Source organism: Protopterus annectens, chromosome 2.part2 (assembly GCF_019279795.1).
Source record: "Protopterus annectens isolate FY-2018-M chromosome 2.part2, PAN1.0, whole genome shotgun sequence".
NCBI classification, from domain to species: Eukaryota; Metazoa; Chordata; order Ceratodontiformes; family Protopteridae; genus Protopterus; species Protopterus annectens.
In genome coordinates this window covers 1119426846-1119444462 of record NC_056730.1, presented here as the reverse complement: position 1 = coordinate 1119444462, position 17617 = coordinate 1119426846, and the positions used below count along the sequence as shown (strand labels likewise).

Sequence of the window (17617 nt, the reverse complement as noted above, 5' to 3'; positions counted from 1 at the left end):
ATTAGTTGGACAGGAAAACAAGAAGGATGCTTCATGCTTATCAAATGATTTATAAAAAATCAGTGCATGCCAAGACTATATATTTCCCATTCTGAAGGAGGTATGGGTCTCCTTGATATTGATTACATGTATAGATCTACAATTGCAGGACTGCATACATATCTGCTGACCTCACAAGACCCAAATGTACTGAAACTTTTAAAACACGAGAAGAATAAGTCTAAGATGACTTCCCTGTTTTGTTTAGCAGAAGCATATCGGCTTCAAACAGGAACAGAAATCACACCAGAAGTAGACAAAAATCAGGCAGCAACTGAATGTGCCAAAACACAAAAGAAAGAATATAAGGTGAAGGATCAGATGAGAAGACAGGAAATGTGGAAAATGTATAAATATAGTTGCAAGTATAGGAAACTCTTGGGACAACCTCATGTTGATCGGGATCAAATACAGTAATGTTTAAGAAGAGTTGAATTTAAACCAAAAGATGAAATGTTAATATTGGAGGCCCAAGATAGTGGACTATGTATACATTGGTTTACAAAGTCCATTGAACATGTGGGATAAACAGACAAATGTAGGTTTTGTAAAACAGAATTGGAAACAGTCACACATTTTGTTGCTGGTTGTGACATACTAAAGGCAGAAGGACTGTATACTGAAAGGCATAATAATGTGGCAAGACTGTTGCATTGCGGATTGTGCAAACATTATAATACTGAAGTAGCTGAAACACACTGTAAACATGAGTCACAAAGCATTATAGAAAATGATGACATTTATGCCACATGGAATCACCTATTACCAACAGTTCAAAAAATAGATGCAAGAAAACCAAATACAGTAGTCCATGAAAAGAAAACAAAAGTAACATTGATCATTGAAATTACTACACCCAGTGACTGGTGTCTTATGTACAGAGAGACACAAAGTCATAAAATACCAGGATTTGCAGGCAGAAGCAATGGTAATGTGGAAGATAGATACCCAGATAGTTCCAATAGTAGTAGGAGCAATGGGTCTTATAAAAAAGAATTTACAATCATACTTAGATATGTTACTGATACATGTAACTCCATATGAATTGCACGAGGGGTCATTACTGGGCACACTGCGGGTGCTATGAAGAGCGCTTCTGGCTAACATCAAAGACTGAAACAATACTAATTTCACAAATGTTTATCATACTTTGACTTAGGAATGGGGTCCATTCCCAACATGGTATTAGAAACCCAAAAGACTTGGAGAAATTAAGAGAGCAACTGGATCCTTTGAAGCTCTGTAGGCTAGACAGAGGTCACCTCTTAAGTGTGTGTAGAAAATAGAAAAGAGATAGAGAGCTTTAAGGTAGTCTGTGTAGTACAAGGAAGACATGGCCTTGATTGTCTTCATGAGGAAACACTGTGGTCTCCCAAAAATTGGATGATATCTTTAGACAAGTGCATACCAAAGGGGGCCTTATACTTCATTATGGGCCTTATGGTGGAAGACTAGAGAGGGATGATAACTTCCTTAAGCTTAGACGTGCAGAAGATATACCCCTAGTGATCCAGCTAGCCAGATAAAATGATTTTCTAATCACAGTGGATAAATAGTGATCACAGCATAGGTTAATTTTCAAGTAAATTGCCCAGGTCCCTAATGACTGAATCAGTTTTCAAAGGTGTGTCACCTATGTGTAGGTGCATGGGTGCCCAAGTTTGCCAAAGGACACAATGTTGCATTTCTTGGCATTTAATTTAAGGCTGCAGTCCAGGTACCACTTGTTTGTATGGATTAGGCCATCCTGGAGAACCAGGAAACTGGATGGGAAGTTTATTACAGGTCTGAATTTACAGTTATCCACAAATGTAGTTAGCACCTTGTCGCTCGTCCTTCTCTAACATAGATGACAAGCAGGTGGAGTATTTTGTTTAGATGCTTTAATACATAAAAACACATCAGGATGGATAGCAGCATGATAAAATACAAACAAACTGGTTAACAGACAGACCTTACATACATACATGCTTACATCTCAACAGCTAACTACAAAATGGTAGTCAGGCTTGCACGTGCTCAGTATTTATACACTTGTGCAAGCCCTTAGATAGCTTCTTAAAGGTACATACACACACATTGATCTACACCCTCCCTCTTAAAAAGATTACCCTTTGTAAAAACAATATTAGAGTTAGACATGCATTACTATAGACATTAGAAACAAAACACAACGTTCATGTCCAAATTGCTTCATATCTGTTACAAGGTTTAGAAATGCAACCATATCTCATAACATAACAATCTGGACCAAATTTAGCAACAGGGACAGTTTGCAGTGAACAACTGGTATCAGGAACTTCTGGATTTGTCACAGGAATGGGAATGTCCTCTGAAACTTACTCTGGAATTGGAACAATGGATAACTCACTCTGAGATAGTCTTTCTCACAGGCTATGTGCTGTAGTATAGGCTAAGACACAGGTATTAAATGTTTCCAATTCTGCCTAAAGTCTGCTCCTTGTGATTCCACAATGTACAGTCTCAGCTCTGGGCAAATTCTTTTCATGACACCAATCCGATCATAACCTTTGGATGTTTGCATCCTTCCCACTTCTCCTTCTCATGATGGATTGAGCAGTTTGCTGGTTTTACTATAGTAGGACTTCTGGGTTAAATGCTTCAACAGATTGGCTTTCACTGACTTGTTGTTCTTGACACATGAAACCAACAACTGACTACTGATTGGTAATGTGGTTCTGGTTTGTCTCGCCAGAAGTCTCTGAGCAAGTGAACTGAGATGTTTATCACAAGGAACATCTTTGAGATGCAAGAGATTCAGGAAAACATTACTATTATCTCATTTTAAGATCATATCTTTAGACAAGTGCATATCAACTGCATGTTCAGCCAAACCATTTGACTGCAGGTAATCAGGGCTACTTATGACATGAGTAAAGTCCCATTCTTCAGCAAATCTTTTGAACTGTTGGCTTGTAAACTGTGTGCCACTGTCAGAAATAACTGCGCAGACTACCATGTACCGCAAAACAATGCTTCATCTTAGTAATGGCAGTACTAGATGCTAGGTTAGGAAGTAAGTCAATCTCGAACCAATTGGAGTAAGAGTCTACTAACACCAAATAATGCTGATCATTCCACTCGAAGATGTCAGTGGCTGTCGACCAAGGTAGTTCCAGAATCCTGTTTAGCTGAAGTGGTTCCTTCTGTTGTTGTGGCTTTGTACTATTACACATGCAACAAGATGAAAGTGGTCACTCAATGTCTTGTGACATAGAAGGCTAAAATACTAGTCCTCTCACCCTTATTTTCATAGAGTCAGGTCCTGGGTGACGATGATGCAAGATAGTAATGAACTCTTCTTGCAAGGACTTTGGAACAATTATTTTCGGTCCTTTCATAATGATACCACTGCATACCTCCCAACCGTTATTACAGAGTTTTGGGGTCCAAATACTGGGGTGCCACGATTTCTGAGTGGCACCCCTTAGTTTCCAAATTTCCCAGCATTCTATTTTTATTTTTTTTTTCTGGCTTTTTTGAACTGACGTCATCGCATACGTGATGATGTCAGCTCCATGAAGCACACTTCCCTGTCAGTTTTTTCATACCTTGCTTAGGTGTCAAAACGTTATTGAAAACAGAGGTTGGTTGAAAAATACCAGGAGACCCAGACTGGTCTATGAGCACTCAGCAGGGAAAAAGACAAATAATAGCTATTTTGTCGCTAATGACTGGGCATACTCATATTGCAAAACAGGAGACAGCACACTGCAGTGCACATACTAGTCTATAACAAGCTTTCAGAACGTGCTTCGTTTACACTCCCTTAACATTGCAACCGCTCAGCTACTGCACATTCGTGGTCGGTGCTGTTGTGTTAAGCTGCAGAAATGTCAGGCACAGCAGACAATAAGACAGCAGTTCTGACATTATTACAGATGCAGAGAAATTATGTTATACTTGACTTTTGTACATATAAACATTATGCATTAATAACATCCCAGCGTGCTATCTCAAGTCAGTACGGTTTTACAGACTATGGCTCTCATTGCATGTTTAAGCCTACAAATTATATCCTCTTACACATAATATTCAAAAGACACAATGTTATACTTGACTTTTGTGCATATAAACATTATGCATTAATAACATCTCAGTGTGCTATCTCAAGTCAACGCTACTTTACAGACTATGGATCTCAGTCATGTTTAAGCCTACAAATTATATCCTCATACATAATATTCAGATGACACTTGTTTTAATAATCTGCTTTTGTTTATGTTTTAAGAAGCTCTGATGTGCCAGCCACTTTTCCAAAACCATGGTGATGATTTGTGAAATGTACAATCGGCTCACTTTACATTTTAGTACCACATTGTCAATAGCAATATTATATTAACCCTGACAGTGCATAGCTATCAACCTGCTGTTTTTTTTTTATTGCTATCAATCTTTTGTGTTTGTTGTACTCCATTTAAGACCTATACAAACCAGCTAAATAACTGCCTTAAGAATTTACCTTATCCTTTCAGAGGATGGCATTTCTTAACCCCCTACAAGAAAAAAGTCTAATAGGTTGCAGTGTTGAACAGTACTACCACCTTACAGTTGGTTGACTTTCCAGTCACACCTCTCAATCTCTCAGACTAAAGCAAGAAATCTGGACAAACCCAAAAATAATGGTGGGACAAAGGCCCAAAAATAGGGAAAGATTTTAAATATTGCTCCTGTAAACTCAGATAGATACTAGAATAACAGGCTTTGCAATCTGGGGCCATATTTTAGTGGTCTGTTCTTCAGTTTGCATTTGGAAGTTGGTATCCCACAATTCTATTGGAATGGGTGGGGTTACATAATTATGAATGCAAATTTTATGTTAATAAGCATACAGATTTGTACCTATTTTTCATGGGCCTTTGTCCAGATTTTTGATGTGTCCAGGTTGAGAGGTATGTACCACTGCCAGACAAAATCTCATCTCAGTATGGAAAATAAGGTTGCACTTCTTGAGGTAAACTGGATTGCTTTGCTGGTCATCTGTGATTGATAAAGTGGCTGAGCCTTTGTAAAACTTGATCTATGGCTGTGTGATCTCTTAGCTCATCAAGACATGTGGAAGAAAAATTTCTCACTTGCATAACTTCAAAATCAAGTTCTCATTCTTTTGCTGTTCAGTGGTGTTCCTGGGCAATCTGGATAATGTACTAGCAATTTAAAGAAGTTTGCCTTTCTTGTAGACAAGACAGAAATTAAACTTTTGCAATCTAAGCATTATACGTTGCAGTCTGGCTGGAGCTGAATGCATAACCTTTCTCAAGATAGTGACTAGAGGTTGGTAGTCTGTTTTGATCTGGATAGGTCTACCATAAACAAAATCATGAAACTTCAAACATGCAAACACAACTACCAATAGGTCTTTCTCAATCTGGGCATACTGCATCTCGGTTTGGGTAAGAGTTCTTGATGCATAGGCAACAGGTTGATCCTCTTGTAGAATGACTGCACCAAGACCAAATTTTGAAGCATCACAGGAAAGTATAACTGGCTTATGAACATCATAGTATCTGAGAGTTGGTGGACTAGCAATTGTCTGTTTCAGGACATCAAATGTTGTTTGGTGTTGCTCTAACCAAGATCATGCTACATCTTTACATGTCAGCTCTCTAAGCGGTGCTGAAAGTTGGCTCAAGTCTGGAATGAACATGCCTAGATAGTTGACCATGCCAAGAAAACGTTGCAGGGCTGGAACATTGTCTGCAGCTGGCATCTCGAGAATGGCTGTTTGCTTTGAAGGGTCTGGTCATAGGCCTGTACTAATAAATAAATGACCAACATAAGTAACCTCTTGTAGCCTAGATTTGCATTTCTGTGGATTGAGCTTAAGATTCACTTGACGTGCTTTTTCCAGAAGCTTTCTGAGGTTTCTGTCATGTTCTGCTTCACTGTTACCTCCTACTAGTATGTCGTCTACTATAATGGCACAAGGATACCCAGAAAAAAGTTGCTCCATTGCACGTTAAAATACTTCACTTGCAGAATTTATCCCAAATGGCATTCTCAAAAACTGTACCTGCCAAACGGAGTACTGAAAGTAGTGAGTAATGAGGACTTTTTGTCAAGTTGAATTTGCCAAAATTAACTCCTTGCATCTAAGAAAGAAAAAACAGTGGCATTTGGCATCAAGGCTGCAAATTTTTCCACTGTGTGTATTGGATGATGAGGTCTTTTTAGTGCTTTGTTCAAATCTCATGGATCAATATATATTCTGATGTCATCTGAGCTTTTCTTATGAGCTACCACCATGGAAGATACCAATTCAGTTGGAGTTGCAACTGGACAAATCACACCTTGTCGCACCATTTTATCTAGCTCAGCTCTGACTCTGTCTTGCATGGCTATTGGAACTTTATGTGCTGGCCTGATAACTGGTCTAACGTCATGGAGTACTCAACTGGATGCTTCCCTAATTTGTCTTTGAAAAGATCAGTATAGGTAGAAAAAATGTACTGGGTGAAATTAGAGTAGTAGTCTTTCAAGTTAACTTGGTGGACTTCCTTATTAAATGAAAGCAGTCCCACTTTCAAACTGTCTCCAAGCCCTAATAATGACTGGACGTGCCTCTTGACCACATAGAATAACAAGTTGTAGCATCTTCCAGCAGAGTAACATGAAAGCACTACTGAGCCTTCAGTCTGAATTTCTTCACCTCCATGAGCAACAAGCTTCGCACACCTTGCCAAACCAAGCCTTTTATCTTTTCACACTCTAGCCAGGGTTGCCAGACGTCCCTATTTGGGCGGGACTGTCCCGAGATCAGCAGCCTGATCCCAAGTCCCGCCCTGCCAGTTTAAATCCCGGCCAGCCTCCGCTTTGTTTGTTTTTTTTTTTTTATTGTCCCGTATACCTGGCATACGGGCCAATCAAAAATTGCTAAACACGGAGCTTCTTGTGTTCCGCATTAAACACGAGAAGCTCCATGTTTAGCGATTTTTGATTGGCCCATATGCCGGTCTTGCCGTGAGAGACCTTCTTTTTTTTTTTGTCCCTACCTGGTGGGCTGGAAATCTGGCAACCCTGACTCTAGCAGATGTTTCTGCTGACATAACATTGCACCTGGAACCTGTATCAACTTTGAGCTCTATGGGTTTGCCATTTATCTGAACAGTGCAAAATACTTCACTCTTTGCCCTTAAATCTACTGCATTGACTGTTTCATGAAGTACTTACACACAATCAGCATAAAGAGTAGGGTCATGGCTTTCTAATTGAGCAACTTTTTTTTTTAAATGTTCCCTTTTAACAAAATAATGTGGGCCTTTTGATTTACAAAACCTCTTGAAATTATTCTACTTATTGCATTTGTGGCATTGCTGAGCAAAAGCTAAACATTTCTCCCCTTTAGATTCATGATTTCCACCACAGTTACAACACTTGGCAATAAAACTGGTTTGGGGGCAAATTAGGGCCCATGCTTTGAGTTTGCTGACTCATTCTTATGCTTCCCTAAGACTGTGCAAGCTCTGGAATTTGATGGAAAGTTCTGGGGTTGGGGTACAGTTGCTGCCACGGGCCTGTTTCTTTTAACCACGTGCTGCATACTATCAACATGAACTTTATCACTGTGCCTTTCAGAGCTATTCTTGTTTGTAAGCATGTGTGTGTGCTTTTCTGTGAGCTCAGATATCTGACAAATCCCAGTGGCCTTATTCAAAGTTAAATCACTGTCACGAAGCAGAATCTTTCTCACAGCATCATCTTTAATAGCACACACAAGTCTGCCCTTTATCAATCCATCCCTTAAATCACCAAATATGCATATTTTAGACTTATTTCTCAGGTCAGTTATATATGCTGCAAAAGTATCACCAGGCTTTTGATCTCTTGTGTAAAATAAGTGCCTTTCCGTAGTAACATTTCTCAGGGGGTTACACATTTCTCTACATTTACATTTTAAGCATTCAGGGTCGTCTCTTGAATCAGCTAGTTTTCCCCATCTTCTGTATAGATAGCAGATGCATACACAAATGAACATTCCCTTTCTATGGCTTCTGACCTAGCTAAAATAAGTAGAATAAATGCCTTTGTACGGTGATCTTTATCAGAAAATACAGCCTGTATGAAAATGTCACACCTTTGCTCAAACACTCCCCAGCTCTCAGTAATATTACTGTTAAATCCATCTGCCATGCCCACAAAGTATGTACAAACTCACAGAAAATATGGCCCTTGTAATTATGTATGAACAAACTGTGCTGTGAGCTTGTAACAACATTCAAATGCACAATAAACTCTTCAAAATACTGTACTTTGTGAAATATGCTCTGTAATGGCTGTATTCTGTGAAATAACTTTACTGTAATACTGCACAAACATGCGAACACCTCATACACTTCTGATAACTCAGATATCTTTGATTAATACGAAAAATATGGACTCACTAAGCATGTATTGAAAAATGTGGTAATTTCCCCTTATTTTACTCATTTTATGCAATTTGGACTTTATTTCAAACATTTTTTTGTAGTAATTTGAATATTTTTATCAATATCATACATATCGGTTTATGCGAATATTGTTTAGAACATTCTGTATGCCTTGTTTCATATTTTGTAAATAAGAAATAATGCTGAGCAAGTTTTAATATCTGAAATTAATTTCTGACCTGTTTTGCGAAGTATACGTACAGTAGGGATGATTCACTCCTGTATATTCCACCAGTTCCAAGCAAGTGCCTTAAGTTGTTTTAGCCATGCCACCTCTAACACCATGTCCTTTGGGTAGCTTCTTAAAGGTGCATACACACACATTGATCTACACACCTAGCATCTGATATTGGCTTTGACATCAGAGAAGTGGTCTTAGGACCAATCCCTGGGGGGATGCTAGAAGCTACTCATTTTGATGAGAACATGCTTTCAACACTAATAGTTTGGGTTCTATCAGGAATAACACTTAGTTCAATTAGCTTATTGATAATGCCAGAATGTGAGATGGTATCAAAGGCTGACCCCTTTGCAGAGTGGGATGACTACAAACATTATACTTCACATCTGTTGTTATATATCATATAAACTAAGCAACATTAAACATTTTCTGCATGTATTGTTTCTAAGCAATTTTGCTGACAGAGTATTGACCTTATTGTATCAAGAAATGCAAATGCTACCATTGCCCTACTCATAAAAATCCACATTTACTCTGGCAAATGCTTTCTCTGCATCAGGACTCGCCAATAACAGCAGCATTTTCTTATACTCTGCTCCCCTGTGGATCATCATTGTTTTATTAATGTTGTCAAATGTTTGTCTCCCCTCGGCAAAACCACATTGGTCTAGTTCGATTAACTTTGGCATCACCTTTGCCATAAACATTTTATAATCATGGTTTAAAAATGAAATGGGCCTACATGAAACTAGATCAGATGGAGCTTTACCATTTTTTTTTTTGGCATTGCAGCCAACACATTTTTTCCAAGATGCTGGTGCCTCCCCTCCAATTAAAATACTGTTAAAAAAACCCTTCCAGGTCTTTATCACTTTTTTCCCTTCTAGCTTCCAAACTTCAACCGGAATACCATCTGTTCCTGGAGACCTTCCTGCAGATCGGTTAAACATAACAATTTTTATCTCATCTCCTCCTTTCTTAACTGTTAGTTGTTGAGCTTCATCTACCTCTAACCTTGGTGTAATTTAAGTCTTCCAGAAATATTTCCTTTTGTGCATTTTCTTGATTTCGCTACTTCTCTCCTTTATACAAATGTTCACAGCATTTCCAAAATACCTCTAATATCTCTACATGATCTCTGGTTATTTTTCTTGTTTTAGACTCCTTAAGTTAGGTAACAACCCTTTCTACTTTCTGTTGCTCAAGTCATTGTGCCAAATGTTTTTGTGCTCTGGAGTTACTATCAAAAAAAAAGTTGCTTAACAGGAATCTTTTAAAGTTGTGCATATTATCCAGGTACTTCCTTATTTTCTTAGCACACTGCACTTGTGCCTCTTCTTGTTCTCTGAGATTCCCCTTACTTTGTAATACCTGAACCTTTGTTAAGCCCCCTAAATAGTTCTTATTACTTCTTAACCAGATCTCTTTTTCTTTTATTTATACCCTATTTTTAAACTCCACTTTCATTTTATCTCACTCATGAGCTATACTTTCTGAAGTACTTTCTATGTTCCCTAATAACTGCCTGATAATTTCACCCAGCCATTCCTTAAATTCCTCAGTTTTAACAGGTACGTGGGGAAGCACCAGTGTCTCATCTTTACTTCATTGCTCTGCATTTTTATCCTTGTAATTACTGATGCATGATCTGAAATAGTTATCGGATGTGTATCAAAGTTTGCAATTAAATGCACATGTTCCTGTGAACTATAATTTCTGTCAAGTGTAGCCCAGTTACTCTACCTTGGGGAATAATATGTGAATTCTCTATTAGTTCCTATGACTGATTTCATACCAAATATTTTCATAAATTGCTCAGATCTTTTGTTACATTTTCCCTTCTTGTCCCCACCCATAAATCTTCATTGCTGCAAATCATATTCCAGTCCCCGCCTTGTAAGTAATACTTCCTGCTGAAAGCTGATCATCTCTCCCAAAATTTTATTAAGCTCCAAAATAGCAGTTTTAGGTAGAATATAAATACATGCCAGTGTAATCATCATCCCTTGCAAGTAGCTCCTTACTATTAAAGATCTACAATTATTATCTGTTAGAAAAATATGTATTAATATGTATATGCTTAATGCCGAATTAATAATCAAGTGTTTTTACTATGCTTTTCATTCTATTTCTCATGCACTGTGATTTATATAAATTGAGTTTCATATGAGACTGAAAATATGCTTTACTAAAACTGCAGCATGCTTACTGAAACTTGCAAGTTGCCCTCTGACCTAGTAACTGCTAGCACAGCAATATTCTTGTTTATGCCTTGTGGAAATGTACTTGAGAAGCAGGTGTTTATCTGCTAGGTCAGAAGCATATGAATATACCATTTTATAAATGTAATGATTCTGGACAAACAGCCTTGTTTAGAAGATGGGAACCTCTGCAGCTGCTGTAGTTTAGAGATAAGGTAGACAAAGGATTATTAGAGAAATGAACTGCTAGCATTGTGTTTGATTTAGCTATAGTATCTTGAATGTAACATAACAAGTATCTAACTGAAAGTAACCAAGGCCATGTTGTTTTACTCAGGAAGTTTCACATAAAAATTGTTTAAATCAGCAGAAAATCATGGGAAAGATGGTCAGCAGATGATGATGAAAAGGTGGTAATCTGTTACGTCAGCATGGTAGGACAGGATTAATTTGATAACCTATAACAATGAATGCATTTCCTGTTTCTGGTTAGACAAACTCTGTATTAGCACGTTTTTGTCTCCTTGCTGCAAGATTAAAGTGCCTTAACCTGAACCTACCGTGTTTTGATAATTTTTAAAGTATATTTTTCCTTTGACATTATCTTTTGTTCCTCTTCTATTACTAATTCAGCAATTATAAGTATTCCTCTTTTTCCTTTGTCCCTGATGTTCTGCATAATATCCATTCTGAAATCCTTTCATTATCAAATTCACATGCTCAGTTCCTTCCAAATGTGTTGCCTGTAGCTATTTGCACTCTGTATTTCTTAATATAATTAAGTATTATTTCCTTTTTGTCTATACTTGCAAGACCATTTACATTCCAAGATAATATTGAAAGTGTCACCATTACGGTAAAAAGTTAATATTCCCACCAATGATATACATTAGCTTTTTAAAATGTCTATTTCCAGCTTTTGTGCTACATGCACCCATTAATGTTTGGTAGGTTAACCCTTTCAACATTTTTTTTTCTTATCAACAGTGGAACCTATGTCAGATTTTACAAGACTTTGTTTTAATAAAAAACCTCAAACAAAACTCTAAACACACCCCAGAACCTGTTAACTCAATGTAAATACACATAACTATATACATCTTCAAATGATGAAGTTTAACCCCCCTGCCCCTGTAAGGAACATTTGTGCCAAATAGACCAGCTGCTAACCTAGGCCTTAGTTAACTTGAAATTGAGGTTATCCATGCTAAGACGTATGTTATTGCCTGTACTTCTACTTACATAGGGGAGGAAATTTGAGCTGAATTTGTCCACTAATATGTTGGCTATGTCCTCAGGAGATGAGTATGTTATTGTTATGAATCATCTCTATGTAGCATTGGGTATTATCTCAAAGGTTCTGACAAACCTAAAGAAAGTTTTATTGTTGTCCTTAGTATAGGTAGCTATTTTCAATTCATGCTTTTGGAGGATTTGATTTTGCTTCTAAGTTCTTTGTTGACCTTTTTCAGTTCCCCTGTAGATGACCGGATGCTTAGTTTGCTCTTACAGGCTATGGGTTTATTCCTCTTACTGTTTATGTATAGTTTATTTATACTAGGGTTACACCATAGGGGTTTATGTTTTAAATGGGAGTTGTATTTATGTCTTTTGGAATTCTACTCCTCAGTGCATGCTTTGAGGTTGTCATACAAATTATCCACAAATGTGGCAATGTGCAAGACGTCGTCATTGAAGTTAGGATAGTGCTTACATTTCAGTAGGTCATCAATAAGCTAGAGTAGGTTTACCTTAGAGTAGTCTAAAGGCAGGAAGTTTTGGTGATAAATCAGGATTCACCCTCATAGTTAGTGTTAATTAACAGTGTGATATGATAAGTGTAGGTGAAGAGTATGCGGGAGGGGGCTATACTACTGAGATTCAGGTCCAGCATTTTGTGACCCCTAGTTGGGATTTGAACTAGTTTGTCTAAACAGCTATTAATGAAGTCTAAGAATCCTTCTACTTGCTTACTTGATTTCCCAAATAATGGAATGACAGTTGAAGTCTCCCAAAAGAATAGTGCTAGCCTTGATATGGAGGGATATCCGTTTGTTTAGCTATGCCTCAAGGGCTGTAAGTGATATGTAGAGGTACATTACTTGGCTATGATGTGGTATGGAGTTTTATTTACCATGAGAAGGATCTGGACGAGTTCAAGGTTGTTGTCCTGCCTTAAGAGTCTGGAGAGAATTGACCTTATTCCAGATATGGACACACCACCTCCAATAACACTGTCATTTTCAGCTTTCAGTCTGAAAGAGTGGTAGGCATTGGAACTCCACACTGTTGGGGTGCTATCATTGTTCTGAAATCACGTTTCAGTAATTACATAGATATCTATATTTTCAATTGTTAAGAGTGCTTTCAAGGAATGCAAGTTCTCATTTAGGTTTCTAGCATTCAGCAATACTACCTATATATAGCCATGATTTGTTTGGTTACATAGATAATTTGAAAAGACTAACCTTGCCTAAAAAAATACTGAGAGAAGAAAACATCTTGTGCAATTTATATACAGAAGTCAAGAGGGGAGAGGTATAAGACATCCCTAGCAAAAGGTAGTCAATTATCTCCACCCAGGCTGATATACATTGGATCTCTGTAGAATGCCACCAGTAGCTAAGCCAATAATTAATCTCAATTACATTTTCATTGTACTGTGGTAATGGTAGGATAGTGTTCAATACATACAAACACACAGGGATGGTAGGATACTAGTTGGTACATACCCAGCATATTTGTGCTGGGTGCATAAAATGTCATTGTGTACACTAGTGTCATCACAGTATAATTTAATGGACTGCACTTCATGTTAAACACTACTGTTGTGAGCCCTGCCCTGTGTACGTATGCATGCATGTTTGCCTGATGCTAATGTCCAAAATTTACAACCAAATGATAAGTCACAGTGCACACCATGTACTACAATATATAACTGCCTGTTCCCTAGTCCATTTTACACATATCTTGTGTTAACATGCTGCAGGAGTACAGGTTGCCTTACTCTGCACTCAGCCTTCTGCCTTAACCTATAATAAAGCTGTTATTGGTTCTTTGTGACTCTAATATAGTTTATCATGTGATCCATTTCATGAATCACACTTCCACCATTTCTGTGAATGAGTCTTTATCTGCCTAGTTTCTGGTAAGTGGGTGTAAAATTATTATTAATCCCAGTGCAAATAAAATGTATTTGGGGATACACATGCATTTATAATTCACAACCTCTTGACCTTTAAATCGGGAACATGGTTTAAAAATCACAGGCAGATGCCCTAAATCATAGCCAGGCTGAGTCTGAAAATGCTTTGGATCAGTGTTCTGCCCTAGTTAATAAAAGCAAATGGAAAAGGAAATAAATAACTAAATACATGCATACATATAAAAATAAAAAGTAACTGATTCCTTTTTCTAGTCAAATAAAGCAGATTTTCTCTCACATAGGATACCCCACATATACATCAGACCTGTTTTTTTTTACTGAATCAGTAGGAAGTCAAGAAACACTATACAGCAAAGCATTTTTTTTTTTAAATAATGACAGGGAAACGGGCAGACAGAAACACTGCCTATTGTTTAGGAGGCAGCCCTTAATCTTAGCATTGCCCTACAGATACATGAAATTACAGCTGTAGAGAAATGCATTCATTTGGAAATACCTTTTCGAGCAATAGTAAAGCTGCTGTAATATGCTGAAATGTCCTTCCTCTCACTTGTGCAGTTAACAAATGGTCTATAGCTTTAAGATGTATGTGGTTCCTGTTTAAAAATTTATAACATTCCTAAGTCTCTGTGTTACTAATGGGTACTTCTACAATACAGCAATAAAAAGGCATGAATGACTAATGATTCCATACTTAAAGGTATATAGCCACTTAAATCATGATGGAGTGGCGGTGTTCCAATATGGCACACATGCAGATGTCTTGGAGTACAAATTAGGGTTCCACACTGTGGGAAATTCTTAGACTACATTTTACAACAATTTTTTTTATATGGTTTCAAGCAAGTTAAGCCATCCTCAGATGTGCACTGCTAACACAGCCAGATGAACTATCAAAATTCTGCCTTAATGTCGGCTTGCGCCTCCTTTAAAGGCAGGCTGGTTGTCCTAGAGTAAATGGGGTCTTTTTTCATATATAACAAGCACAGTCATAGCATCCATTCCTGTCAGTATGTCACTTCATCACTTGTCAACCCTGTCGCTGAATTAATACTTCATGACAGTTGTCTAGTGACACTCTACACCCCTCACAAAAATTGCTATTGATAGACAGCCTTTTGATTCCGAGAAATGAGTTGTGGAAACCAAAGTTTCTTCCTGTACTCATGACATGGGTTCAGCAGTGGAATTAAGGAATGCATGGGGAGTACTCAAACTAAATTTTCAGACTGTAGTTTTGTTTTATTCACAATGTAGATTTCAAGCATTTGTAATTGACAGGCTCCTACTGCCTGCTGCTGGCCATGTGTAGATGAAAAGGACCAAGGTGCACCTGCTAATATGCCATATGGGTAAATTTATTTATTTATTTTATTTATTTATTTGCAGTTGGTTTACCAGGATAGTCCATTGGGCCAAAAGAACCCGTTTTCAATGGATTCCTGGGGAGGAAAGCTCCAATACAGACGAAAGCAGGTACATACAAAAAACTACAATAATACTTATACAGAGTAAAAGATAAAACATTTAACACATTTAAGCTCAAAAATTCAAGAAGCATTCAAAACAATACAATCTGATGTGGATTAAATGTCAGGAGAATAAGTTAAAAAGAGTAAAGTTATATGCATTCCAAGAAGTTGTTCAGAAGAAAACATAAACTTACATTGCAGAGTAGGTATTCTGAGGCAACATAAGCTTAGTTAGGAAGAGTTATGTATCATATATGTGAAGGAGAATGGGATAAATATGCATGAAAACACATCTGACTAGGCACTGTGGGCAACTAGCAAATACAAAGTGTTCACGCACGAAGGACAACGTGCATGGTCTCAATAAATATATGCATCCACAAAATTAGACCAGCACATAGAGGATCGCTGAAATTTCACTTTTATTTAAACATATGTCATCCAAAAGTGATGGTTGTAAGCCATCACAAAAAACAAACCGGTTTCGGCTTGAGACAGCCTTTATCAATTCTGCAAAATTTTCTGTGGCAACTAGCCTCAAAATAAGTAAGGATTTCCACAACTTTCATTATTTCTCTCCACAAAACAATGTTAACTACCCTGAGCATCAAGGTCACAGAACAACTGTACCACTTCAAAACGTGGAGGAAAGTTGTATGAGTATAATCTAATGTCCGAAGAATGGCTTTCTTGTCAACACAAAGAAAAGAAACAACATTAAGTGCAAATGAGGCCTAATCCACACTCACTGACCCTCACTCACGCTCTCCTCTGGTTCTATATACAATATGGCTCTACTATATAACTTCCTGTCTAGTGTGAAGGGTGTGCAAGTCTGTGTGTGTGCAGTGATAAATTTTCAGTTCCACACTCCTCTCATATAAGCACATTCACTTAAAGTATCAGTAGCATATCTGCAAATGATACAGACCTTTTCTTCACTGCAATTGTCACACACTATGTACATTCACAGAATAGATGCCTGCTGTCACCATGGCCTGTGGTAGGTAACGATCTGACTTTAGATAGCAGGTGGCAGTGCTTTTTTAAGAGGTAATGGTACATGACATGTATCTGTCATTATCGTCATGGAATATAGGACCATTATAGCTTTAGTGATGCTCACCAAAAATGATACTTTTTTACACACTTTTTAACACCATTGTAATATAAATCAGATTAACAGACGCGCATTCAGTAAGTCTCTTGGCTTGATTTGTGCTTTATGTCAGGTTGTTACAACATATAGTTCTATAGAAGGTACATTTTCACTGACAAAAAAGTACAACAAAAAATATTTTAAGCCAAAACACTTTGTAAGGAGCTATGTACTGCTTTATATAGCTTAGTGCAATATAATGTGTGTGTGTGTGCGCACGCGTGCATGTCTTCAAGCAAGTATAGCACTGCAAATGTCTCTGATTTTTTTTGTGTGTGTGTTCATTCTATGTTCATTAACAACTTACCGATGATCCAGCCCAAAAAGGACATGAGTTCCTGACCTGTGGAGAGCCACTAAGGGAGAGTGCCCCAAAACTCAAAGCCAGCATGGAGCAGCCAAGTACCAGCTGAAGAAAACCAAGGGAAAGCAATGGTCTACCTGGTAGGAGTGCAGTACTAGTTCTGGATGATGAAATCGATGCAGGTACAGGGCGAGCAGCAGGTGCTAGCAAACATCGAAGACGTGACCTAGAAGACAGGTCAGTGTGTTGAGAAGTCATTGAAAGTCCAGCAACAGGACAACAGGAGCCTGGGAGTACCACCGGCAGAGACATGTAAAGGGAACAGGAAGCTGATGAGCAATCTGCTAAAATATAACTGAATGTGTATCTGTGAGACACTTATAGTCAGGGAAATAAAGCAACAAAATGTTCAGGTCATCAGTCATCAACCAGTCATACCAAAGCAGTAGGCAGCAGAACAGGACAGGAACAAAAACGTAATTTTCCAACCATGATTTTCTTGTCAACTTTTAATCTAACTGTTTCCACTGCTAAGCTTGTCCGTTGTTTTCACTCTGCTCAGCCTGAAGTTTTAAAATAACTCCTGAGCAGCAGCAGCAGCAGAGTGTTTGGATTGCATTTCACATTGTTGGCACGGAGACAAACTAG

The 17617-nt window shown here is 37.9% G+C and overlaps 1 protein-coding gene across 2 annotated transcripts in view; it reads right to left on the bottom strand.

The window, feature by feature from the left end:
- The window catches only part of FAM189A2 (family with sequence similarity 189 member A2), a 1031909-nt gene extending 1014363 nt beyond the window's left edge, over positions 1-17546 (bottom strand). For both annotated transcript variants that reach the window (XM_044064351.1, XM_044064352.1), the window contains exon 1: positions 16973-17546. In XM_044064351.1, coding sequence (XP_043920286.1) covers positions 16973-17281 — 309 coding nt within the window. In that variant the 5' untranslated portion in view covers positions 17282-17546. The remainder of the gene's footprint in view (positions 1-16972) is intronic.
- Between the last annotated feature and the right edge of the window lie 71 nt (positions 17547-17617).